This window comes from Centroberyx gerrardi, chromosome 14 (genome assembly GCF_048128805.1).
Source record: "Centroberyx gerrardi isolate f3 chromosome 14, fCenGer3.hap1.cur.20231027, whole genome shotgun sequence".
Classification (NCBI taxonomy): Eukaryota; Metazoa; Chordata; class Actinopteri; order Beryciformes; family Berycidae; genus Centroberyx; species Centroberyx gerrardi.
In genome coordinates, this window is record NC_136010.1 from 17,547,447 (window position 1) to 17,575,411 (window position 27,965).

The 27,965-nt window shown below is 43.4% G+C and overlaps 1 protein-coding gene across 2 annotated transcripts; it reads right to left on the reverse strand.

Moving 5' to 3' along the window:
• On the reverse strand, window positions 1-27,406 carry LOC139908005 (acid-sensing ion channel 1-like). 2 transcript variants are annotated; one of them, XM_071894563.2, is made up of 10 exons: window positions 27,036-27,406; window positions 23,258-23,453; window positions 2,279-2,429; window positions 1,871-1,998; window positions 1,267-1,417; window positions 1,054-1,110; window positions 742-895; window positions 487-578; window positions 283-362; window positions 1-120 (listed from the first exon to the last, which is right to left on the reverse strand). In XM_071894563.2, exons 1-10 carry the CDS (start codon window positions 27,404-27,406, stop codon window positions 1-3), a joined length of 1,500 nt encoding a protein of 499 aa, XP_071750664.1. The 2 variants fall into 2 exon arrangements, with proteins under 2 accessions (XP_071750664.1, XP_071750663.1); XM_071894562.2 differs by having other exon boundaries at window positions 283-382; window positions 420-578.
• Window positions 27,407-27,965: the final 559 nt, after the last annotated feature.

Genomic DNA, 27,965 nt, shown 5'->3' on the forward strand with positions numbered 1-27,965 from the left:
CTAGTGGAAGTTAGTGACGTGACACTTGACATCGTCCAGGCTCAGGACGGTTCCCTGGTCGTTGTTGTTGTTGTGCTTGTGCTTCTTGTCAGAGCAGCGACACAGCTTGTACTTCATCACCTGAGAGGACAGAAACAAATGAAGTCACAACCTGCCAGTTTTGGCTCAGCAAAGACAGTGGGAGAAGATGGACAACCATGCATGTGTCCCCATAAAAACAATATCAGAGCGAATACTGCTACCATGGAATATGATTATATATCTTGCCCTAAGAAGTCTCACCTCATAAATGTAGTCAAACAGCTCCAGAATAGTAAGTATGCTCGCTCCAATAAAAAGTCCCATTTGACCGCCAATATCGCCTGGAATAAGAAAATACAAGCTTATAAGAGACATCTTCTGAATGGAAAATAAGTTGCTATAATTGAATCCAGCAAAAAACACAGAAGAATGGTGAATGGAAGTCTTTTATCAACACAGCTATACCTAAAAGCCCAGCTACTTCGTAAGCCTTCTTCTGTTCAATAGTCTCGTAATTGAGGGCCTCAAAGAAGATGTCCAAAACCAGGATGTTCTCCCTGCAGAGAGAAAAACAGTCAAGTCAAAAAGTTAATGTGCCATCTCAGATATGGACCTATAAGTGCATTATATACATTTTGCAATAATCTATAATGGCAATATTTTGAATTAGACTGATAAAATGTCAGAAAGGACTATGCTTTTTGCATTGCAAAGACTCACGCAATGTACTGCTCAGATTTGTTGTATTTCTTGGCGAGGTACTTAGCAGAGGCCTTGCTGGGGATCTTGACGAAAGACAGCTCTTTGCTGTATCTGGTCATGTTGCATGGAGTCTCACACACACAGAAATCATTATCTCTCTCCACCAGGAAGTCTGGGGGCAAGAGCGAAAGGGCACAGCTTTACCTTTACAACACATCAGTGGGGCTGCGACTTACAGATGCCTCGGAATTGATGTGTGTGTGTGTGTGTGTGTGTGTGTGTGTGTTACTATAAGATTCATAGAGGGCATGGAAGAGGCCTCTTACTTACCAAGAGCCGGATCAGCACATTCTTTATACAGCTCAGGGGTGCAGTAGGGCGCATCGCCTGCAGGCAAAGCAAAAAGGACTAATACCAGAGAAATATCCCATGTCTTCCATATGCACGATTTTATCTAAAAAGCACCTACACTAAGTATTCACTAAAAGATTGTGTAATTCTGATACAGTGCAAAGGTTCAGCAGCTAAAGCTCAGTGTCCTACCAGGCATGTGCACCATGCGGCAGTTACAGTTGTCCACCAGGTAGCGTGTTTCGCAGTCGATACGACAGGCTGTGATGCTGTAACTATCAAAGAAGTCTGAATCCATGGGAGTCACCTTACAGTCTCCCCAGGGTGGGGGAAGGTATATCAGCTGGAACAAACACACATCATACACCACATCACAGCAATTACACAGGAGGCAGACTGTGTAACATAAGCCACTGTATTACCATACTTCCTAATAGTGTTGCTGATACTTTCAAGTCAAAAAATATAATACAGTGATAGAAATAATAGATGCAATTTATATGGCATTTTGAAAACACAAAGGGAAGAAGTTAAAAAGTGTTTTACAAACAGCGAGACAACAGTAAATAAAAGCAAATAAGATAAACAACAAAAATGCCACACATGAATCAAAAGCAAGGCTGCTGCCGGTTACAGAAGAATAAATCAGGTGAACACAAGAAAGAAATAGGCAAATCAAATCAAAATGAATTTTAGCCTGTCTGTAAAAATATATAACCCTTATAAGTGATTTCAAATGTATTCTGTAATCGGTAAAGCTAGATGCAGATTCCTCATCTGAATGCTACAGCCGTACCCTCTGTTCCTGGCAGGACACAAATGTCTGGAACCCAGGTGCCACTCCGAACCCCAGCTGGTCAATGAAGGAGGGCTCATCCTGACTGTGGATCTGAACTTTGACCCCGGCTTCAAACGAAGTCTCATCTGCGGGGAGAAGAGGCTCGGGATCAGCGCCGCACACCTTTCAAGAGTTATTTCACTAATGAATCCAGACACTTAGAGGAGTTGTGTGACCGCGTAGCACACCATGAGGCATGTGTGAGCTGGGGTAACGCTCACATGCACAAGCACATGCACACACACACATGCAGAAGCAGACAAACACACACTGTGACAGAGTGTGAGAGAGAGACAGAAACGGACAGATAACCAGGTTAGCGCTGCAGTGCCAGTGACTGAATGAATTGAATGTTTTTCCCCTCACCTGTCTCTCCCCAGACAGGCAGATATTCATCCTGCTGAATGTCCAGCATCAGCTCGAGTCCATTACCCATACCTCCCTTGGTGGTGATGAGTGGAGGGCGTCCATCACCCCCAGCATTAAAGGTGTAACACTTCCCGTAGCGGGTGAAGACCTGAGAGACACATCAGAATAAAAAATCACACAGCTCTCCAAAAGTGGCACTTCTGTTGGCAAGGAGATTTCTCAGCCTGCTAGAGTTCTTAACAGTGCTTATCCACTGGGGGTCAGTGTTAGACTCAATTTCTGTGTGTGTGTGTGTGAGTGTGTGTGTGTGTGTGTGTGAGTGTGTGTGTGTGTGTGTATGTGTGTGAGAGAGAGAGTAAGAGAGAGAGTAGAGAGGGAAAGAGCGTATGTGACAGAAAGGGAAAGAGAGAGAGAGACAAGGAGAGTGAAAGAGAAAGAGAGACAGAGGAGAGAGAAAGGGGGTATTCCCCTGGGTTTGGGGGTTACACAATAAGCTCAGTGAGGTGATGGAGACTGGCAGACTGGTGATTTAACATTCCCTCGCATGCTCTTTATGGCACTTATAATGGACCTGATGTTACCATGGAGACCAAGCATCCCAGCCAAGAAGAAGGCTGCCTTAATTTTTAAGGAAAGCCAAGGCACAGATGTTAGATTTAAGCTATGTGAGACTCCAACAAAGCCCATCTGGCATGTCTAAACAGACATGGCTAGACATTTGTAATTTAGAGTTTACAGAAATGTATCAATATTGATCTTTCTTTGATGAAGACTTTATCTTCCTTCAGAGCATTTAGTGTTGTGTGAGGCACATAAACCATGCTGTGAGAATGAGTGAGAGAGTGGGAGAGCAAAGAGCAATGGAGAGCAAGGATGCAAAGTGAAAGAGACAGAGAGAGGGGGAGTTTTGCTGCTGACGCTCGGAGCAGACTATTGTTCAGCGTTATGGCACAACATGACATATCTGTGATTAGAAGGAACAAACCAACCAAATAATTGTTGAGAGAGTTTGGGTCCTGCCAAGGGCAGTTATACATTTCTGCCATCTATCACATACAGTCAGCGAGAGACTGTTGATTACAGGACCAGACATCAATCTGAGTTTCCTCCACAGAAAATCCATTCTGTGCTTTAAAGAAAGGCAAATGGAAGGCACAGGAGATCACAAATAACATGTTTCCCACATTGAAACGTATTGAAAAACCCTGAATAAAATGTTTCAGATTCGGTGGAAGAAAACACGCAAAGTGAAAAATCACACAGTGCGCATCCTTGGTCAAACTACCCAGTCTGCCTGTGCTTTATTCCTCTCTGCCTTCACCAACCTACAGTATGTCTCCTTCACAGCTTTTCACTCATACTGCAGAATGTTGAACAACTGCACAACTAAACTGATTATCAGAAAGTGTCTGCCTCTTATCTATAATTGAATAGATCGTGTAAGGTCATATAGCGCCTGCACTTTATAAATAAATGAATCATTACATAAATCCATGTGTGTATGATGTTCACTTGCATCTCGATCAATAAATGGATGTGAGGAGATGTCAGCCAACGCTTGTTTTTCATCTTGTGTGTGACAGAAGCGGTAAGAACAATGACATCAAACATGTAGCATGTACAATTTCTGCACGGCATGCATACTGCGTTAACTTGTTCCGCATGTTCATGATGAATGAATAAATTATTGTGCACATCTGAAAAGTTCTCTGCAGCAGAATCCATATGGAAGATAATGAGTCTTACAATAAAGACAGAGCTTATAGCTTCGTCTTTTTATTCTTTTTCTTTCTTTCTTTCTTTTTTTTGGTAACATCTACAGAGAAAGTTCAGCTTACTTGTTACAGACACTTACACTTTTCACACTTTACCGACACTATTAAAGGGACTTCACAACAAGAATAAATCCTCTTTTCCACGCTGGGAATCAAGTACACTACTTCAGGACTGGAGTTTACACGGGCTATAATCTTCGGAGCTCCGTGATCAATAAAGCTGTCACTCATACAGAATTTCCCAGGTATTGAAAAGCACTCAACAGTGCTCTGCTGTAATTAATCATTATGCACATAATTACGTCTGTATTTAGAGCCAAGGCAGAGTTTGAAACATCCCCTAAATCACAAATCCCTGCACTTTCCCATCCATTTAGAGAGGTCTTAATACAGTCTTGCAATCTGTGAGCTGTTAAAAGATGTCTCAGCAGGGTAAGTTCAATCCATTAGCGCTCTGTTGTTTTATGGGAATGTTTTCAAAGACTTTAAAGCCGTCTCGGTAAAGTGCAAACACTTTCTCAGTTATTATGCTGCTCGCTTAAACAGCTATCACTGGGAGCATGCGATTTAAATGCAACAGCAAGCAGCCAGCAGCCCACAGTGACCGATACTAGAAGGTATCCATATAATCAGTTTTTGGCATTTCTTTTATCCTCCCATTGCACAGCTGTTATAATTAGGATTGTGATGCAGCAAGAATTTCAATTCATCTGAAAAATCTGGAAAATGGTAAAGTAAAAGGTAACTTCATATGTAAATGGGCTTTATGAAAAAAAGAAGCACACAGACTAATACTGAAGACCCACTTGCATAAAGAAGCAGATAACCCACTTTGTGTCTTAAAACCAGAATAAACCGCCCAAACATGTCAACAAAGCCATCGCTGGCTGTGGTTCCTGTGCAGGTGATTGATTACAGTATAAACTCTTGGTGATGGGTGATCTTGGAGTCCAATCAGTCATGTAAGCACAAAGGCCAAAATTAATTCAAGAATAAAAGCATCATACCCACACCGTCTCTCTCCTCTTCTGTTTGGTTCTGGATGAATCGCTGAGTCACTAAGCTAATAACCAGCGCTGGGTAGAACAAAAGAGCCATTCCAAAGAGAAGATAAACCATAGGTAGGGGAGTGAGAGCCAGAGGCGCAGCGGCATCTGTGTGTACTAATGATGCCCAGAACATAGAATCAGACCCTCAATCATCGGTTGTCAAAATAAAGAAGAAGTCAAGAAGAGAGGTAAACAAATATGGACCGCAGGGAGAATGGATAAATAAAGGGCTGCCATGGAGTAACTCTGTCCTTTAATTAGAGAGAGGGAAGACTGTAGGCCATCCTGCACTGACAAAACTCTACTGAGATGTCGACTGCCTGGACATCAGCTATCTCTCTGTATAACCGAAATGTTCAGGAAAGTGAAAAATGAGAAGTGACAGATTTCTATCCATCTTGACTACAATTTCATTTTCAATTTAAAACTCTTTAACCGGCATCCTGCAGAACTGTAAAGAGGCTTATCCGACACATTTTTTTTCTGGAGGTCAAAGTCAGAATAATGAGTGTGAATTGATCATGCAAATTAAGAACATCATGTCCGAAGCATTGACTGTTTGATGACACCTTGAGGCGTTGCCGGCTGCGGGACAGGGCTGCGTAATGATCACTTAATGGGTTAGGACAGCAAGTCCTCCAACATAATTGACAATAGAGGAGAAAACAGGGCAAAGGACCTCTTAGTCAAACTTTTTCCAGTGCTGCCTGCTTGCAAGAAATGAGCATGTTTCATCTGAAATCAATTTAAATGTAAAAATTCAATTTTGCTGGCAAAACATTATCAGCTGCTTTCCTGCTATCCCGCTGCTTTACAGCCGAAATAATATAAAACTCCTCCTGCTATTGAGAGGTGCAGTTTTATCCATTATATTTGGGATTTTATCCACCAGCTCCCACACAATGAAAATGCTTCTCTCCCTCCTACATTCCCTTCCTCCCCGGTCTGCATCGCTCTTCCCTTGTTCCCCTGTGTCTTCTGAACTATGATGTGCTTTTCCCTGTGGACTCCTCTCCTTCTCCTGCTGCACTACCCCACCAGCCCCCCCCCACCCCCCGCTCCGTTTGATGAATATTTCACAGGCCAGTAGAGACAGTCCTCTCCTCTCATCCTATTCCCAGACACCGTCCGGGCTCTCAGTACCTATCACCTTCAGAGACGATAGCATCATAGCACCGGGTGAGGGACACCGCTATAAGGAGAGAGGGTGGGGAGCATATCATATGAAGAAAAATGGAAGTGTGTATTCACTTAAGTTATATATGCCTTGGAGTGCTAGTTCTCTCTGAAATCAGGACTGTGCTGACCTTAGCACTATCCCAGAATGACAGAGTGAATCTGAGTTAAAGGTTAAATCAGGCAAGGCTTCGCAAGGCAAGGCCAAAACACCCAGGAGGCAAAAAGGGGTGAAGGGGCGAGGATACTGTGTCGGTGAAATCCCCTTGAATGCATCTGAAATGTTCAAAAACAACAAGCAAGCCCTATAACAGATAGGGTTTACAAATTATTGCTACATCATGCTATTCATATCATTCTGCCATGCTGTGGCACAGTGGGATCCAAATCAGTGGAGAATAACGAGAAACCTTTCCTGAGGGGAAAAAAATAGAAGGGATTCACAAGAAAACAACAGAATAGCTGATCAAGAGGAGGCAGCGGAGCCTGCAGGCCAGCGCCTGTCACCAAGGACAACTAATTGTTGGTTTAATACAATCCCAGGTTTCTATGGTGGACCAACCTGCAGTGGCACCACACACTGAAAGGAAATAGCCTGAGCCTTGAGGAAAAGTCCTTGTAATACTCCCACCTATGGCCACTATTTACCAAAATGGAGAGAGAAGGACATTTTGTAGGAGGACTGCTCTAAATTACAGTTGAAATGATAATTTGAAACGCCCTCTATACCGAGGCTTCTTGGTGAATAATGTAAATAGTCTTGTGGATTTGGATCTCAGACAGCAAATGTGTTTGGATTGCCAGTTCACACTCAGTCAAAACTGTTCAATTTTCTATAGAATCTCTCGCAGTCAGCAGGCACCCAGTAATTCTCCCCCAAGTGAGCAAAATTAGAATTGAGTGATATGGTAAATAGCTGCTTGGAGGACTAAGCCATTCACTATCAGCCGGTTATACAGTGCAGTTATACAGTACATTTCATTCCATTTGGCATATCTACAATATGTGCTATGCATAGTAATGTTGGCTGGCACAAATGATATGTACATAATATGACAGTTGTTATGTTTAAAAACAATTGTCACTACTTGCACAATGTGACATGCTGACATTAATCCAGGAATACAGTACATGTGTACTATATAGCATTGCTCCCCCCTCCACTTGTTTTACATCAGCCGACTCATCCCTTGTGCTAACACATGACAAATCCATATGGGATGCAAATACCTCCTCTGCCTGTCTATTCCCTCCGTCTCTCAATCATCGTCATCGCCTACAAATCTCTGCCTGCTTGTGCCGGCCTTGTGCAGAACCCACGCTCTCTGCTGAGAGAGAGAAGCCAGGCAGAGAGGCCATCACAGCAGCTAGCTGCGCTGACTCCAGCATGCATCGCCCTCTCCTCACGCACAGCTGAGTAAACATCAAGGGATAAACAGCCCCGGGCCAAGTCAGCGGGGCAGGACAGAGGCAATAGTATGCCCTGCTACAGCAGAGGGCTTTTTTAGTGGCAGAGAGAATCTCAGCAGGGTCAATCTATGAGATTAACTCGAACTGCGAGGCTCAAAGTGTGAATGCAGCCTTGTTTTATACAGAGCCTCTCTGAATCCTTCTGTCCTTTTAGAACATTAGCAAAAGGCTGTTCGACCTGGGTGTGGTAAGAAAAGCAGACATAGCAGATTTATAGCAGCTGTATGGCAAGGAAAGTAGAAACAAAAGTGATAGTCAAATGTTCTCAAGTGTCTTCAAGAGACAAATTCAGGTGAGACCTGTGACCAGAATCAGAACTTTCCTTTGGCCTCTGTCCAGTAGAATAGATCAAATATTTTCTCCAACATCATTTTTTCTGTGTTTAAGAGCAGTCTCTCTTCCCCGCATATGAACAAGGCTTCGAACCTTGCACTTATGCCTAGAGTGGTGCCTCATAATGAGCGGTCATTTTGATAGAGTTTAAAACAGGATTGTTTGAGTGTTTCCAGAGTCAGATGATTATGTTTCTGTCTGGCTGCTTCCTCACACCCTGTTGAGACCAAGATGAAAGGTTAGCTGTGAATTACTGATGATTATATACTGTATAAAAGGCTGTGATATGTTTTTGTGTGATGTGTGTTTCTTAGCACCTGGGTGTGTGTGTGTGTGTGTGTGTGTGTGTGTGTGTGTGTGTCTGTCTGCCTGTATGTGTGTGTTCATTTGAATGTTTAAGTTTGTGTGCAAGTCTCTTCATTGCATGTCTAATAAACGCAATGCATAATTATGAGCCATAATCACCTTCCAACAGGATGGAAGAAAATTCATTCAGGAAAGCCACACAGTCTGTCACTGAACATTTCACTTGACTGTAACTCAGTAACGACTTCAGACGGCGATTGAAGTCGCATATTGCACTCTGCGTATCCTGGCTTTTCTAATAATTTATACAGACTTAAATCGATAACGTCTTCAACCACTTAATGAAATTGTGTATTGCTTTCATTGTTTCATGCTCAGATGGCTTTTAATTACTTTTTATACACCGTCTAAAGTAGCCTAAATAAGTAAAATCAAATCCAATTTTGCAAGAACCCCCAACCGGTCGTGACGCTCCGTGTTGCCAAGGTGCAGCGGTGCCTTTGTGCTCCTATTGTGAGCCGGGAGCTGAGCAAAATGTGCACTTTACATCGAGGAATGCTGTGCATGCTTTACAACGCTTTGACAGATCCCTGGGAAAAGGCTGCATGAATAAGTCAGGTACGGTATGTACTGTGGTGAGAGGAAAACCACGCATGGACATATGGTAATATGTCAGAGGGTCATAGTGTATATACATGCCTAGATGCACAATGGGGATACACAGATGGATGATACATGACATATGTACATATATAACATATATACACAGAGACACACACACACAGTAGTCTAGTTGCACAATAGAGTGCTCATAGATTTATTTTAGGAATAGCTCTATGATTCACTATCTGAGTGGCTTTAATAAAGCAGCCAAGCCCCTCTGAGCTATGAGTTGGGACCAGCCCATACAGTAGATCTGCCCCGGGCTGGAGGCTGGACAGCAGGAGCCATTGCAGCCAGCCCCGAGGCTTTGTTTACCGGCCAATTTGATCACCAGGGACTGCATCCCGACAGAGGAGAAGGAGGAAGCCATCACCCTCATTAATAAGAAAACATCAAAAGACAGATAGAGGCTCTGCTGGAGCACACTCTCCTGCTGGAGAACAGCACCTCTCCGCTTCTCTGCAGCTAACAAACCCCCTCTTTCATCAAATGTCTTTCATTTCGCTGTTCCCAAAATACCACCCACAGCCAGGGAAGGTTGGGACGAGCCTCAATTAATGAATGCATTCATTACAGGGACTTCTGTTACTTTTTGGTGCAGTTTGCAGGGCGGGAAAACTGTCAGGAGGGAAAAAAGGCCCTGCAGCTCTTCCCCTAGAGTGAACCTCCTTCGTGTGACAAATTTCACACTCTACTGAGAGAAATCCGCTGAGGCTTTAGATTTCCCAGGCTGTCACATGCTGTTCCTGAACACCTAGAGATTAATTCATTTCCCAGATAGTGGATGTAAGCAACTCCGACTCCCAAACACGCAGTGTTCATGCCGTCACTACCTGCCCAATCTCAAAGCGACAGCAAAGGAAGATTCAAGCTGGGAGGCAAGATAACACACACACACACACACACACACACACAAACACACATACGGGTCAACATGTCACTATCTTTCAGTTTGACTAAATATCTAGTTCAGTGCATGAATATAATACAGTAGACACAACTGCAACATCTCGGTCAGACTAATTCAGCAGCCTTAGGGCCTAATTAAATGAGTGGTTAACTAAGCAGGCAGCACTATTTTTTAATATATTACTGCAGCTGCAGTGACCATGAAACAGCATAAAACTATATGCCCTATCTGTTGTGAGTCCTCCATCAATTGAATAGTAAATTAGCGTTAGGGAGTTTTATCAAAGCATGTAAAGACATTATCAAGCTCCAGCTCAGGCACTGCTCAAACTATATTAGCAGATAAGTTTGAAAAGTTATTCTGATTAATATTTCTTCACATTTTACCAAACAGGACAAGCTTCATCAGTAGCTTACATGTCCATACCCTCTGGCCAGCTGTGATTTTATGCTAATTCTATTCTGGAGAAACTAAAAGAAAATAAATGTTTTACAGTACAAATTTCAAGAGGAATCAGCCACCATCTGCCATCCTTTTTTGTGTGGTACACAATCGTTCAACTTGGACAAAGGCATGAAGTTAAAGAAAGAATCAATACTTTTTTATTTGCCTCGCTGTGTGTGTGTGTGTTTCTTTGGTTGGGTGAGGTGGAGGGTGTGTGTGTGTGTGTGTGTGTGTCTGGGGGGGGTGAGTGGTTATTGTGAGGACTCTGAACACGCCCAGAGAAATGAACACACACAGCAGAAGACTCAGGCTCCCTGCTGCGTTCTGCCAGAGAGAAAAGGACAACAGGCAATGACACACGCACCACAGGGAACATACACTGCACATAAACATACAGACATGCACACACACACACACAAACACACACACACACACACACACATACACATACACAGAGGCTACATATGCATGGAAACACACAAATAAACACACATACAGAAACAGGCACAAAGGCAGACAAATTGAACAGCATTTTAAGATATATCCTCGGGCACGCGTGCGCACACACACACACACACACACACACACACACACACACACCACACACACACACACACACACTGACACAGACTTTCGAAAGAGCACTGCCGGTTCAATACAATATTGTAGCTTATGGAGAGCCATGTGTTCAGGCTAGAAATCATCAGCACAGTGGAATCAGCTGCAAAGTATGTCAAAACAGTGGTGACAGGTGGCGCCTTAAAGCTGGAAATGGTCCCATGTGAAAGTCACACTAATAAGACAGGGAGGGAAAACACAGCTGATGTATGTGAGTGTGGACCGGTGAGGAAGACTAAGGGTAAAATGAAATGGCTGAACTATCTGGCTCCATTCACAACGCATTCAAAAATAATTGGAAGCGCTGAAAATCAAAAGAGCATTTCAACAATATTTCACTACCAGTGCACAATAGAGAGGAGCAATTATGAGCGCCGAGGCACACCACTCTGAGACAAATGGATCTGAAATTGATTTGCATCTATAAATGGTTGGCTGTTATAAATTATTTCTCCAGATTTGCTCTCTAGAATGGCTATAATGGATTTCAATTCTTTTCTTTTCAATTATAGGTGATGGAAGTCTTATCCACAGGAATAAAGCCGTCAGCTATTGTACGTTTTTTCTGGTTCCCTTTACTTGGAACTGGCTCATTTTGAAAATCCCACTGGGCTTTCAGTGAGTGAATCACAGTGTAGTGTAAAAGTTGAGGGTCAGGGCAGACACTGTGCAACCTCTTAACAAGCTGAGGTTGCCATGGTGACCTACAAAGGACTCAAAGGAGGCTGACCTGACCAACAGCTCATTCAGACAGAAACGCACTGCGATCCTAACACCAATCTTACCACGGGTCTCTTGTTCCACACACTTAGTGTATGCCTGTGTGCGCACGTGTGTATTTGTTTATCTTCTGTAATTACAGCTTTTTTTCACAGTACACAGGGAGAGAAAAAAAAAGAAACCCAACATCGCACTGAAATGTTCTCTTCAGCTCAGGTCTGCACAGCTAAAGCACAGCTAATGAGAGGTATCATTCATAGCGCTGGCGTCGTTTCACTGAAATACACTACATGACTTGATGAGAGCCTCAGCTTGCTTTGCTGCACAAATCAGAGCGGTGTCAAAAGAGAGAAAAACACGCAGCGTTCTCTCCTGCATCTACATATAGACATTTTGAATTGCGTGTGACGCTCCAATTAAACTGAAGTAGGTCTCAAATGGAGGGGAAGTTTGAATTCGACGTCTGCTGAAAACGCCAGCGTCAAACACTGAGACCGTTAATACCGATGCAGAAGTATAGCTGCAACGCTCACTCAAGGAAACGGCTGGTTGTGGGGAACTGGAAGGCTTCAACCGAGTCCTCCTGAAGGAAGAGGGCGGACGATTATGAATAAAGTAGGGAGTTTTTTGTCTGGGAAACATATCAGTTGTTTTCCACCCATGATTTATCAAGCCTGGTAGTGTAGTGTTATCCTCTTTACAATCAATACTAGCTCTCACAGCGTAGCCTCAATTGGCAGGCTTATAGCTCTTAGAGACATATATCCTAAAATGCAGTTCAGTTTGACCCCATTTACATTCCCTGAGCGTTCAAGTGCAACAGTAATCTCGCTGTCTGTCTACATCTAAACCACTGCTTGGCCCTGACTCTCTGACTCTCTCTCTCTCTCTCTCTCTCTCTCTCTCTCTCTCAGCCGCCTCCATCTCTCTTTTCATCTCTCTCTCTCTCTCTCTCTCTCTCTCTCTCTCTCTCCGTGTCTCTCGACCAGCCTCTGTTACTTATTATGCATCTTTCTTCCCTCTTCCCTATCTGAACTCGAACAGCCCACTTCCGCAAAATCATTTGTCAGTCTTTAAACGCTAATAGAACACACAATGCATGCCACTCAAAATTATCTCCGCTCGCTGATATCAGTGTATAATTAAAACAACACTGTCCTTAATAAGGTGTCAGAGGTGATAACGCCGGGCGCTGATAACTCTTTAAGCACACACACACACACACACACACATGCAAACACATACACACATGCAATCAACCCCTTGTTACCAAGCAACAATAGAGTTATAATGAGTGGGTCCATCAGGCCACAAAAATAATTTCCAAGTATAAGGAGTAATGTGATTGCTATGTGGCCTTGCATAAGTAGGTAATTGTCTTTTTTTTAATTTGCTATTTTAATTAACCTTTATTTCACACACAACTCTTCTTAGTATGCTATACATTATGAGCAGTGCTATCTCTGTTTTCAATTAACGATAATTTGGGATCAAGAATTACATTCATCTGCTCTTTAACATTTGTCTGGAAGATTTAAAGATCAGATTGAATCTATTAATAGCTGGTCAGCCGGGGAGGTTTGTGGACTTTCTGGCAGCGATCAGTTTGCAGACGAGCTCTAGCTGTGCTGTAAACCAGAAGGCTGCTTACGAGGTTAAAAGGCAGAGACTCTGAGTCCTGTTAGAGGATAGCGCTGTAATTAGGACCTGAGGGCGTCTATGAGTGCGACACACCGTCCGATCAACCTTGTTGTCTACTGCTCCGACTGCGAACATATTGCCTGGTCCCTAATTGAGCACAAAAATGTTATTGAGGTGGGCGAGTGGCTGAGGCTGGACCAGCAAGCCCCTGCAGGGCAGTCAGCAGCAGCAGGCACCAGAGACTGCCGACTGGAGGAGCATAATAAGTTACTGCTGCCACCTTAAACAGGTGTGTCCCTGTCAAGCAGAGGACACAGAGAGAGAGCCGGGCCAGAAAACAAGCCTGACAAAGCCTCGGCTTCAACTTCAGCTCCGCTCTACTTATCAGAGCAGCAGAAAAACAATGACCAGCAGAGAGTAAACAACAAAAGAAAAGCCAATTTGCTGTTTCAGATATACCTGTCATTCCCAACCTTGGCTGCCTGCTGCGGTGACTGATGTCCTCTATTTAGGGTGGTTGTCTGAACATCAGTCACTGAGTGGTAATGCCTGTTTTACCTAATGTCAATGCATAGCAGTATGAGTGATGAGTTTAATTTCATTTCATTATGTAAAGAGGATTGCATCATATTTTGTTGTGAGTGTGTGGGAGGTAAACGTAGTAAAAGAAGAATGAACAGATCAGTGAGGGAGGATTAGATCCTTTTTCCACTTGCTTTGTTTGTATTTCACCTTGATAATGGAAGTGATCAATTTACATCTGTGATGGGCTCGAGTCCACTCATCAGGTCTGAATCAGACGGTAATTAAAAGCTTGTCCTTAGTACCACTCCAGAGCCATTTTGGCTCTTCACATCTGCCAGTGGTACAAAGTTATTAGATAGCAAAGAGGAATACTAGCTTATTCAAATGCAGCTTCACAGACAAAGGTCAGCTGGAGTAAATTATGGTGTATGGTTGTCTGTTATACAGTTTAACACTGACACTGAAATACATGCACACACACACACACACACACACACACACACACACACACACACACACACGTACACACACGCACAAATCATTAAGGGATAGCCCTCGTCATTATGAGTAATCAGTAAGTGAGCAAAGAAGAGCATCCTGGGCAACATGAGAGAAATGAGCTGAGCTGTTCACATAGACACCACACCGTCCTTTTGAGTTTGAGCCAAAATGACCTTTTTTGGGAATTTTACAGCAGTTCAATCACCATATTATACAAAGTGTAATTAGGAATTTGTTTCTTTGCGTATCCCAGAGACACACACACATGTATTTCACCAGAGGGGTCAGGGAGCAGGGGCAGGTAGGGGAACAGACACACTGGCTGGTGCAGAGATCCAACCCGTGACCTTACAGTCAGGGTGTGATATTAACACATGGCAAGCACCAGATGATGGTAGCAATTGTTCTATAAGGGTCACCTGCCACACTTTAACTGGTACACAAAATGCTCTTGTAATTTGAATTCTGCTGTACTTCATGATGAATTACATATTTGATCTATTGTAGAAGTGAGTGAGCAAGTGAGCCAAAAAGTTTATTTTGGACACTATATATATATATATATATATATATATATATATATATAGTTTTGTTTTTAGTTTCCCAGCCCTTGACAAGTGAGCCAAAAAGTTTATTTTGGACACTGCTGTCTCTCTAACCACCAGGTCCTTCCTGCTTTCCATTTCCTCCTTTCTGTCACCCAATAAGTCACTTTCTGTCTCTCTCCTGACTCTGCTGTTATTCTGCATTGTATTCCAGGTAGTAAGCAGAAATATCAAGGCGATAATCAAGAAAGTGCAGCATCCTGAGGAGTCTGACTCTCAACAAATCAACAAACACAGCACACAACAGCCATCAGCCACTGAACTGTGACTCCTGCCACTTATTTCTGCAGACATGCTGTTATTTTCCACAGACACATTAAACAGTAAAAACAACAGAAAGAAATGTTCCTTAAACTCAGGCGGCAGGCCAAGACTGGTTAACTGATTAGCTCAGTAACAGCGGTGGAAATGCCAGTCTGAGGTTGATATAAAGTGCAAAGGCACATCCAGGAAATACTAATCAGTCTTCCAGGCTGTTCTCCCAGGGGACGGCTGTTGTTGTTGTGAATGCCACTGCCTCCTGCAACAGCAGTTTATCTGTGTGTGTGTGTGTGTGTGTGTGTGTGTGTGTGTAGGTGTGTGCGTACTGTATGTGCGTGCATGCATGTGTGCACCTTTGTCTGATCTTTCTTTTTAAAAAATGAATGTCTCCTACTTTCTCAATAGTTTTCCCTCTGACTATAATAAAACCTTTAATAGGAGCAGATTACATTTAACCAAGATCAGCCCGCATATTAATTAAAATAAATGACTCATTAAACTACTCTCAGAATACTACAACGTGCCGGGAGAGTGCTCCCTTTCCCCACTTGTTTCTATCTCCCGCCGACTCTCCATTCTAAGTCAGCCCATTATAACCTTCATTTCAGTTCTAAATAACGTGCCTCCAGCGCATTTTCCTTTCTTCTCCTCCTTTTCTTTCATCCATTTGTCCTTGCCTGGTTCAGGCCGGGCTCGTCTCTGCGCTGGGTGTCTGCGTGCCTGACACCTCCAGTGGCTACAGTCTACATCCTCACCTGTCACTACTACTGCTCCCATCTGTCTCTTCTCACTTCATCCTGCCCTGCGTCCGTTTCCCTGACCTCATCCGACACCGAGCCCCATCTGTACACACTCTTGGAGTTTACATAAAAAAGACCTGAGAGCAGGTCCTTTTGCAAGACAGCCGGTTGACTAAAAACCCAACACCTGCCTCATTATCTCTCTCTCTCTCTGTCTCCCTCTCTCTCTCTCTCTCTCTCTCTCTTGCCTCTGTGTATGCCAGCCCTGTTTGTACTATGGTAGGCTTATTTCACTGTTTACAGGTTTAGTCCTTGTCTGCTATCACTCAGCTCTGTTTACAGTCCATGTTCCCCGACAACAGCACAGGATTTTCGATTGCTGTTTGTTTGTTTGTGTGTGTGTGTGTGTGTGTGTGTGTGCATGTGCGTTTGTGTGCGTCTGACTGGACAGAGAAACAAACCTAAGCTCTCCAACATGTCTATATGTGCATGGTGTTTTGCTTCTCAGCCTTGAGATGTGAAATCATTTATCACAGCTCATTTCAACTGACCCAGCTGATACAAAACACACACTGCACCGCCCAACCTCTCTGTCTAGACCTTTGCGTCTCCCAAACCGACCTCCGGAAACATACAATTAGCTACATCTGGGGTCAGGCGAGTGCCGAGGCGCACGGCGGTCTAAACTGCGGCATCATTCCTCCTCAGTCTCCTCCTCCTAGACCCCATCCAGCAGTCTGAGTCACAGCTAGCCCTTTGCCAGCCCGCCTCCAGCCCATACAGAATCCGGCCCTCAAGTCACCTGCACTAATCCTCAGGATAAATAAACCATGTGCAGAGCAGTGCAGCCAACCCGGGCTATTTTCAGCCCCGCTGCTTGTTTTTTTTTCCTTCCCCCGGTCCAAAATGTCTTCATAAAAAGCGTTTTCCCCTCTCAGGTCTAGGCAAATAGAGCGTGCTTGAGCGGCACTACTGATCCGTCTAGAAACCAGCTGGAGTCATGGAGACGCTCTGTGGCCGTCCGTCCTCAAACAACAGGGGGACAAGATTTCTCAGCACAGACCGGCTTCCCCACCAGCAGTTTGGTTTGGGGTTATCGGAGCGGGCGTTATGATGAAAGGAGGACATTGAAAAGAGTGATTAGGCAATTAATATATTAAAGCGCTGGTGTTGTTTTGAAGCTCGCTGATTGCAGATGGTGAATCTAGCCATTCCTCCACCCAATCAAGGCTGCTTCTAGCCTCTGGCTCCCTAGTGGCGAAAATGTTCAGCCCCCCAATGCACACACACACACACACACACACACACATACATGAAACCACACACCACCCTCCATCCTTCCTCCTCTACCCGCACTTAACGATGCTCTCAGCTTCCCCCTACTACTTCCACTGCTGTAAAAAAACCCTGTATGGGTCAGTTTCCCGGGTCTCAGTGGGTTGGTTTCTCTAACGACTTGTGAGTTGTTGTGTTGCTGTGGGTGTGTTTCTGTGTGTTTCTCTGCAATAGAGTGGAATAGAGAGAGTGAGTGAGCGAGAGAGAGAGATAGAGTGAGGGAAAAAGGAGAGAGTGGGTCTTCCCCTGGGTTTGGGGGTTACACAGTAAGTTAAGTGAGGTGATGGAAACTGGTAGACTGGTGATTTTACATCATCAAGTTGTATGCAGGTTGCTGTGTGACGGTTCACTCTGTTGCTGTTGCGGGCGTGTAAGCGAGGTGAATGTTTATTAAAGTTCCCGTCTTAAAACATATGCTCAATAAAGTTGCACTCGAACTCTCCTGCTGCGTTTGGCAGTCACACTGCTGACAGATGGTCTTCGTGTACAGGATTACTCTCCGTTATGAGCTCTGTGTATTCACCTGCTGATCTGGGTAATGTGGTTACCCGCCCCATCAATCAATCTTTGGAGGTGGTCAGCACTAAATACACTGCGTTCAGCACTGTGGGGCAAATATTAATTTAATCCTGTAAGCATAACATGTTCATCACAGCGCTGTTGGTGGAGCACATTTAAGTGATTTCACGTGCTCTTAATATTTCCACCTTAAACCTCTCCACCAAGATAGCTTTTTTTTTTTTTGTTTTGCCTGTTTTGTGAAACAGGGAATGAAAAAGGATGCCATGGGAACAAGAAGAACAAAGGAAAGGGCAAAGGAGTGAGAGAGAGAGAGAGAGAGAGAGAGAGAGAGGGAGAGAGAGAGAGAGAGAGAGTAAGAGAAGGAGAGAGCATGGCATGAAAACATAATGAGGATTGTCATGCCCACGGGGGTGATGTGAGGAATGCACTGTGCAGGGGTTGAGATGAATGAGAGATGTGGAAAATTGCCTTAGAAGGGAGGGAGAGGGGGGAAAACGAGGATAAACATCACTCGCGAGTTGTGACTGAGAGGTGACACAAGTCTGCTAGTTCAACGCAGGATGATGTGACCAATTTGGGAGGCAGGATGTGGAGCAGGGCTGGGCTGACCCACAAAGCACCGCGAATGAGGAGTGGGGGGCGGGGGGCGCGGCTCTGCTTCCCATCTGTCGCTTCAGGCCACGAGAACCTGAGGGAATGCAAGCCTCCGTCTATTCTTGCCAGAGGAAAGATGGGCTGTTTCCCCCCAGAGTCTGGTTCCTTTCCAGCTACCAGCACGCTGTGTGTTGTCAGGGAAATCTGAGCTCATTGTCACCCCCAGGGTTGCTTTTAGGAGGTTCAGGTTGGGGCTAAAGACCTCCACGACAGCCAAACTGGACTACTTCAGCCAAACTGGAACTCACACATGATTGTGCGCTGGGTGTGTGCAACTGCAGCGCTCTAACGGAAAGATCAGAGTGCAGAAGCAAAACTGTATCTGAGATTTTAAGGCTTATATTAAACCCTATTTTTAATATTTACAGTTGCACATTTGCACATCACACCTTTAAGTTTCAAAAAGGGCAGTGACTCTCATATCACCGCGCCGTCTCGCTTTTTTCTCTTAGGTACAGCATGTCTTACATTTTGCCTCCCAGGAAACTCTAAAAAATCTACAAATGCATGTTGCCTTCCTGAGACATGACAGCAGCCATCAGAGTACCGAAATTATAACACAACTGTCACGATAGCAGTGTGCTGGGAGTTTGCAAACACACATCTATTCCCCGGGTAGACCTGTCAAAGCCAAAGTTTGACAAACAAAAAAAAGGCCAGGCATCAGACCAAGGGAAAGCGCTCGTCAGAGTGGGACTCCTCTCTCCCTCTACATCTCTGTCTGTTCTCCTTTGCTGGAGTTCATTGGTAAGTGGGGTTTTTAAACAAGCTCAGTTGCTGTCTACTACAGTAATGCCTCAGAGTCCAATTAGCAGCGATGATTCTCTTCAACTGTTATTGAGAAGCAAAGGAGGGGAGTGCTGGGTTCATTCAGTAACTCCATAACAACTGCCTACGTCATTTATCTTTCCCTCAAAACACTTCGCTGAGTGAATAAACATGGAAACTTGTGCATATGTGTCTGTTTAGATTTAGTTACTGTCTTACTGTCTCATTAGTACCGAGTGACCGGGGTGCAACAAGCACACATGACGGAAAAACACAACTTTAAAAGCCCTCAGCAATGAGAAAAATGATTTGTGTTTCTCATGCTGCTAAGCTCTAGTGGGGAATTATCTTTTAAAAGAAACATTTCGGTAGAAAGAATAAACACTCCTATCAGTTGAGTTTTAATACAAAGCCACATGCAAAATCACAAGATAACAATTTGGTGACTGTCAAAGTGAACCTGCTTTTAATTGGATAATGCCCAATTTCACGCTCAGTGTTTTCTCGTGCGAACAACATTTCCACTGGCACATCAATAATACATATATGTTATCTTCACTCCAGTGACTGACACATATACAAATATCTAATTCCTTATTAGGGGTTGCTGTTCTTCACACTGGCATCTCTTTGAACCCTTCCTCAGTTTTACCTCATTTGAAGAGGAGATATTAGCTGATGAGGTGTGGAAAAATAACTTGGTGAAATGATAGTTATGGGACAGAGAGTGAGGGGGTATTGTGAACTTTCTGAATGTGCCACCAACTGGGAAATCTATCTTCGAGGTATCGTACTCGCACAGTCACACACTTTGTTTTTCACATAATACGGTGCCAAGTGATCGACAAAAAAGAAGTGATCACGTCAATTCAATTGAGTACTGAATCTCTATTCTTATTAAAGGCTTACAATAGATTTTTATCACCAACTTTTTTTTCTTTTGATCTTTTTACAAAGAACAGTCAGTTGGGATACCCTCTTTCCCCATTCATCAAGCATTTACAATGAAACAACGAAAAGATTAACAATGCAATGCATCAAAGACCGTCTTCAAAGGAAAAGCGTTTTCCAGTTTTCTGGAGCCGTGCGGTGATGTAGATAACAAAGGAAGACGAGAGGAGAGAAATAAAGGCCTTAAACCTCTCCAGGGGAAACACCTCACTGCTGCCACTATGTTCTGGCCGGATGCAATTTCCTGAGCACCACACTGCTCTTCAAAGAGAAGAGAAATTGCTCTATCACAGTAGAGTGTTGTGAGGACGGGGGGCTGAAAAACAGTCTTGGGCTCGCGAGCTCCAACTAGTGAAGCTGCTACATAAATTATCCATCCTGCTCAAATTAGGAGAAAACATGGAAAGGTGGGTGGTTTGAGTGGGTGTTAGTACTACAGACTCACACACACACGCACAGAACAAACAACATGTTATGTAAACTTAATATGTGTATTGTACATTCTGAATTCCAATACTTGAATTAATCATTGAGGTAGCAGCACCCAAATGGTTAGAAGCGTGAGCTTGCAACCAGAAATCTGGTTCAAATCTCTCATCTAGCTGGGAGAAATCGGGGTGGGGTGTACAAGAACGGCTCTCCCCAAAAACTACTGTACCATCAAAGTGCCATAGACAGGACTGTGGCTGTGTAGGACGCCTCCCAGGTGTCCATGTGTATGAATGTGTGTCTAACCATCACTCCCCACCGACAATTACTCTCTTAGGCTGCCACTGTACATACGAGCTTCTTCTTAGTCAACTTGCCTGGTTAAATACGGGTTATGATGCTATGCAATCCCTTGATATTGATGGTAAAACATTTTTTTTTTCTTCGTTATTTGTATTGCAAACTTTATGCTTATAATAGGGGCTGGGCAACAATTCAATATTAGCTTTTGTCGTCTTTCAGTGGAATTGTGACACACAATTCTGCTTTCTAAATTGATGATAACAAGCTAATTTTAATGGAAAACTCCGACAAAATGAGGTATGGTAGGAATATTATTTGAATATTTCAGTTTTGTTTGACATCACATCACTATTCGGTTCAATTGGATGAACATTAATTTGATTATTTCACATGTGATTTTGCAAATGTGAGCCATCTATATATATAGATATAGCCATATATATAGATATTGAAAAAATCCTGATATTGATATAATACCTCCATGGAAGGAGCACCTGCCTGGGCGACTCATTCTCTCACACCACCACTGTATTGATGAGATGCAGCAAACACCTCAGAAAAGCAGCATTAAAACTAATCCAATCTACTCAGTGAGGTTGTGAGCAGTGTAAAATGATCAATGTTCAGCTCCGGATTAAAAACCTCGAGGGATGCCAGTGACTATTGGCAACTGTTGCTGGGTGAGCTGACAAAAAACAGCAGGGTTTTATGGCAGGGAGATCCGTTAACCAAGGGGTCCACAGCTCTGCTGCCTTGCTGCAGACACCGCAGGAAGAAACCACCTTGTACATCAGTCAGCTGCAGATATTGTTCGATTTCACTGTTTATACTTAACATATTCCTTTGAACAGCTCCATCACATTATTCCACATCCCGTCTCTACAAGTACTCAGTCTCAAAGGACAGTGCTGTACAATGTACAATGCCACCTCCTCCGATGTTGTGAAGTAGAAAATGATAATAAAAAAGATGAAACCCAAACATTTACTGAGAGCTGTGGGGATTTAAGAAAAAAAGCTCAAAACAATGTTTGATTACAAATTTAAAAAAGGGACTTGTTGGCACAGCTTTGAAACATCTTTATACATGGATTGTTATCAAAACCACACATCCCTACTTCATCATTGTACAGCATATAGTTCTGGCAGCACAAAACCCACTTAACTAGCAAGGAAAAAGGTAAATCAATTGTGATATTGTACTTCTGACTTAATGTAATGATGAGAATGCAAGCCAAAGACTAAGGAGATAGGGAAGATACCATCCAGCATTGTGTGTTATATATATATATATACAGTATATACGGATATATCGCTGTGGTCATGTAAAAAACTCATAACTCCAATTGTGGTGATTTTCATGTTTTAACTTTTTTCCCGACCTGTTGGGCTTATGAAATCCTTTCAAAACCCACTGGATAAATTCAAATTTGCATGGTGGCCAAGCAAAGATGTGTTTTTCTTAGTTCCTGAAAAGTTGATGGAGATTCAGGTGTTTCACCCAACAATGACGATGTGTGTGTGTGTGTGTGTGTGTGTGTGTGTGTGTGTGTCTCCGTCAAACAGCCACAGCAAGTTAAACAGCTACGTACACAATGTAATCATGTATGAAAGCAATAGTTAAATATAATCAACACATACACACAAACACATATCTGCATTTGCTGTAACCATTACTTCTCACCAGAGTGGGTTAGGATTCAAACCAGCAGCAGCCACAGGGAAGATGCAGCGTTCAGCCTCCGGTCAGGAGAGCACATGTTTGTTTCTCCGCATGGTTCACTCAGTGGTTTGCTCTTCCATCACAGCCAGCTGCAGCTCAGCGGGGTGTGTGTGTGTGTGTGTGTGTGTGTGTGCGTGTGTGTGTGTGTGTGTGTGAGAGAGAGAGGGAGGAGCTTTGGTGGAGGAGCTCTCAGATGTCACACTGTACTATATGTATGTATAGAGTCTATATAGCCTCAACCCTGACAGATGCTGGCTGACCCGGGGTCTCTGGCATCACCACAGTGGATGTCCCCTCTCATCATCCTTTAACCCACTATAAATAGATAGTTCCATATAGTAGATTTCCACACAGGAGATGTAACTTTCACCAAAAGGGGTTACTAAGCATCCACAGTAACTATTGCTTCTAGAATGTGTGTAGTTTGCACATATTTTGACATAAAGTAATTAGTTACTGTATGCATTTAAGCACCAAAATCAAAAGTACTGTATGGACTGTATTGCTGTTAGGTTTTGTAAACAAACTTCTTGATCTTCTTGGGATTCAACTTACAACTTTGAAGTCCTCGGGTCGGCACTCTGACCCGTGGAAATGGCAGGACAGCAGCATTTCGCTGATGTCGTGCCCGGTGCGGTCGTAAAATTCCCGCATGTTGAAGGGACGCGGCTTGAAATTGTGGAAGTCCGCTTTGACCTTCAGCGTCTCCAGAACGCTCTCCTCCACAAGATGCACGTCCCTGATCTCATACCTGGACAGACAGGGAGAGAGAGAGAGAGAGAGAGAGAGAGAGAGAGAGAGACTTGTGTAAAGAAATATTCCATTCACGCCAAGTCACACACTTTATTTCAGACTGTTTGGTGTGGAGTGATGGAATTTCTTTTACTGTACCTCTTCACACTGAATAAATCATTGTCTGACCATAAAGTAGAGCTCGTAAAAAGTGGATTCAGCCTTGAAATGTTCTTCCAACGCTCCAGGAAAGTTTATGAGTCTTTATTAGTGAACTTTCCCTCCACTCACCCATAGCTAAAAATAGTACAATTCAGAATGAATCAAAAGAGATGGAAAACAGACAAAGTAACAGTGAAAGTATCCAAGATAGTTTTCTGCTGCATTTTCTGGCTTGGAACTGATAGCACTACCATAACATAAAGCTTGACTGTATATAGGCTAAAAGTGCAGACAATTATATGGCTTCCATAAAGCCGGTCTTCCATTCACTGTCAGTATAGGTTAGTAGCTCCAGGCTGTAAAATGGTGTGTCTCGGTTTTCTGCTTTCAAACTTGAGCAAAGATTTGTTTATGTCCATAAATGCTGATTGGATTGTCCTAAAAAAAAAACTAATGCCTTCTTGTGAACTCTTGAATTGATTGATATTCCCCTTTAATAGTTAGCGCAGACATGAAATATTAAAGGCATGATAAAAGCACCACAAGAAGAAAGGGAATTGTTGAGAGGTTTTTTAGTGCAAGCTTGTTACCTTAGGCTTTCATTGAATGAATTGATTGTGAGTATTTCTGGCCATTAGTTGTCAAAGTCAGTGAATTCTTCCTGTCACTTCTTTCCTTACAGGAAAGCCACATTTCCATGAATCCAGGCACTCTTTACTTTGATCAAAATCCCACATTAAAAAAGAAATGTGCTTGAGGGTGTCTGTAATTCATATGCTGTAAACTCTTGTTATTTTTTGTATATCATTTTTTGATATTTATTTCTTAATTTGCCATTTTCTGGTATCTGAAGTCATATATGTTCTGTCTGTGATTGTGTGCACATGTGCATGAGTGTGTGTGCGTACATGTGTGTCCTTCTTTTATAAACACCGAGAATAAAGGCCTGTGAGTCACTGAGTGGGGAGCCAGCCTTCCCACATAGTACACAGCATTATCGGTGGCACCGGGAAATTTCCTTTCATTTAGTGGAGCTCAGTAAATCTGACCATGCTGCCTAGTATTAGGAGAGAGCAGAATAGCTGTAAATGCATACGCTCTCTACCCTCTCTCTGATCTCCCACTGTGCTATTATTAAAAATGTCACCATTTTAATGGACTCACCAAAAAAGCAGCTCACCAGGATTTTTCAGAGAACACTGGCTCAAATGAAGGCCTTTTGGAAATTCTCAAATGAATGTAGCCTCTTTCAAAGACGTTTCATCCGAACATGGACTTTTATTGATCTTTTGTATCGCATATTGTAGTCTATATACCCCATGTGTTTTCTGTGCACTACATGATTCTACAGGACTAGAATTTAACATTTAAGTCAAAGCCTATCACGCATGATTTCCACACAATACATACAATAAACCTATTTAATTTCTTCTGAATGGAGTACAAGAATGTGAAACCCATGCATCGTAGTGAATGTCTTGTGAGGGTAAAGGGGCATCTAACACTCAGAGTATTGTAAATCTGCTGAATGTCAGAATCTTCACACTGACAGCTTCCAAACATTAAATCAATCATGACTAACCTCATCCAGGTTCAATGGTTCATAGATTGTTTGTGCCATTAAGATGAGAGGAGGCCCCACTATGGCAGAGGTGAGATGCACTCCATGCAGACATTGTCTTTGTTTGATTAAAAGAGAACTTAATTGAGGAGAGCCATTTACTCCCCACTGTTTGTGCAGTGGACAAACCTGCCAAGAAGGCACTTATGAGATAAAATCCCATAAGCACACAAGCCGACAGGATCAGCAGAGGCTGACACTTGAGTGTGTGCGGAGCTTTAATATCATGCCACAAGACATTTCCCAGACCAATGACTCCAAACACGGGAAGTGGGAGGAGAAAGTTCTCAATTGGATTTCATGCCACAAGCGCTTTCATTTTTGGCCAAGGGGATAACAACTAAGTGTGCAGTTGCGTTGCCTCTCTCTACCTAGCCTAGGGAGGCCGGATAATGAGCACTAAACCTACTTCAGACAAACAATCCAGAGTGCAAGAGGGGAGATGATACATTAATAAGGAAGAACGAAAACCACACTTTAATACACTGATCTCCAACTTTAAACAGCCTTCCTCATGTTCCATCACCTGAAATGTGGGATTAGGGAATGTATTCACAAAAAACCTAGTGTCACATATGAATTTAGCATTCCTACTGAATGAATAAAATCCAGATGGCAAGTACCGATCATCAGTCACACCAGCATCACAGATAAAATGCTAATTTTAGCGTTCAGCCTGGGATGATCATTAAAGATTTAGGCTAGTGATTGACTGTATACCCACATAAAAGTAGAGCCACCAGAGGCACCCAGTGCTGTCTGCTGAGCTCTGTCCTCTATCTCTTTAACTGACAGCCTGTCACAGGTTCAGATCCCCTGTTTTAGCTCTGTGTTTTTTTCCACCTTCTCTTTATTTAAGTGGTCTGCACTCCCTCCTCCTGTGTCTCTCTCTCATGTCTTGTAGGTGCTTAAGAAACACTTTGGCTGTCCGGCACAAAATGTGGATAGCCTCTGCTGATTGTTTCATTATCATGCCTCTGTTGACATTTGAAAGAATACTACAACACCATAGGAGGGAGCAACATGTTTATCATACTGCTTCCAAGGCCAGGATTAGTCACAGTGTCTCTGTAGGAGATCTTCCTTCTCCCTCCCCCCTCCCCTGTGCTTCTTGGAAAGCCCAGTGCATGGTCTTAATCACTGAAAATGTGTTACTCAAAACTGCTCATTTTTCATTATGCTAACTTTCCCGCCGCCAAATTCTTTGACAGCTCCGAAACAAAGGGGTTTAATGTGTGGGAGTGGAAATTTTTTTTGGAAGCTTTGTTCCAAGTTCCTCATAACAATACCCAGAGCAGCTGCCATTTCACTCGCACAGTCAAAAGAAACAGACTCTCCAGATCTTTCCTCCTGTGCATACATGCTGTTGCAATCCCCAATATCCAGAGCCTTGAGCTGCACCAACAGGACTACTGGAGTTTTCTGATTATAACGCCATGGTTCATTCAAGCCTGACAAACCACGGCCTGCTCTCCAAGCACTGAATGACTCAACAACGAGGAAGAAACTATTATTGTGAAACTACTGTGAATGTGTGAGACATAGTTGCAGCGTGGATACAAAAAAAAACAATAATTTCCAGATTCCTAGTGACGGAATCAGTGGCCCATATAAAATGTAGGGTACCTTGCAGGGAGTTTCTCTGAAGAAATGGGCTGATATTAAAGGATAATATCAAATGCAGCTGAGAAAGCATTGACCTGAGGCACACCAGAATAAATTGAGACAGAAAAAAACACTACACAGTAATTGTTTGCAGGACAGACTGAATTCTGGGATGTGTTTTGGGGTTTCGAGCTGGTGAACACTTAACCATACCTCTGATTGAGCAAGGCCAGCAGCTCCCCTGCGTGGTACAAGTCATTGCGCGTGACCCGGCTGAAGCGAAAGGCGTTCAGGTTGCAAAAGGTGACGGCGGGGAACACCATCACCGGGGTCGTGACCTCGTCCAGCTTGGTGACGTGGGGATACTCCAGGTAGAAGTGGATCCGATCCACGCACACGTACAGCAGGAAGGTCAGGGAGCCGAGGAAGAACAGCACCCACAGGCAGCGCTTGATGCAGACCCGCTCGTAGGTGAAGATGTGAGAGATGCCGTGCAGCGTTGAATTGTGCGCAAAAACTTCTATGGGCGGAGGCTGGTTTGTGTCCATTTCCTCGGTTTCTACTTTGAGATCCATTGTCACCATATGCGACCGCGGCTCGATCAGAACGCCAAAGTCAGAAAACAAGATTCAAAACACTTGCTGTTTCCGCGGAGAGCAAACTGTCTTTAACTACATAGTACAAGTATTATTCACGGCACTGACCGAAACCATAGTTGACGTGTTATTCTGAATTAAAATCGGAGCCTGTATACACCTGTGGCATATACCGTCATTATCCATCTAACCAGAGGGAAGCGTGTGGAAAACCAGCCTTGGACTTGATGCGGTTCGGTCGCCATCCCTCACGCGGACTGACGGGAAAACATATCGAGCATCCGCTGCTCCTCAAAGTCAGACGAGCACCAATTGTGAGCAGGAGTTATGCATTTCAAAAGAACAGGCATGCATAACCGAGATGACTCAAAAGCATGCATAACCTTAATAAATGAATGTCCATCACCACTGCACTCCTATGTGTTGTTGCTTTCGCAGTTTTCTCATCGGGTTACAATTGCATTAAAGCAAAGAAGCTGAGAAAAAAAAAAGGTTTGGCAAAGTGTTTCATCAGCCTGCGAATTGCTGGTGGATTATCAGTGCAGTG

Excerpts from the sequence above, each read along its gene's own strand:
- LOC139908005 (XM_071894562.2), bottom strand. The coding sequence starts at position 27,406 with ATGGTGACAATGGATCTCAAAGTAGAAACCGAGGAAATGGACACAAAC. Across the intron at positions 579-741 it reads AAATCTGAGCAGTACATTGC|GGAGAACATCCTGGTTTTGG; the intron begins GTGAGTCTTTGC and ends TTCTCTCTGCAG. Across the intron at positions 121-282 it reads TGTTTGACTACATTTATGAG|GTGATGAAGTACAAGCTGTG; the intron begins GTGAGACTTCTT and ends CTGTCCTCTCAG.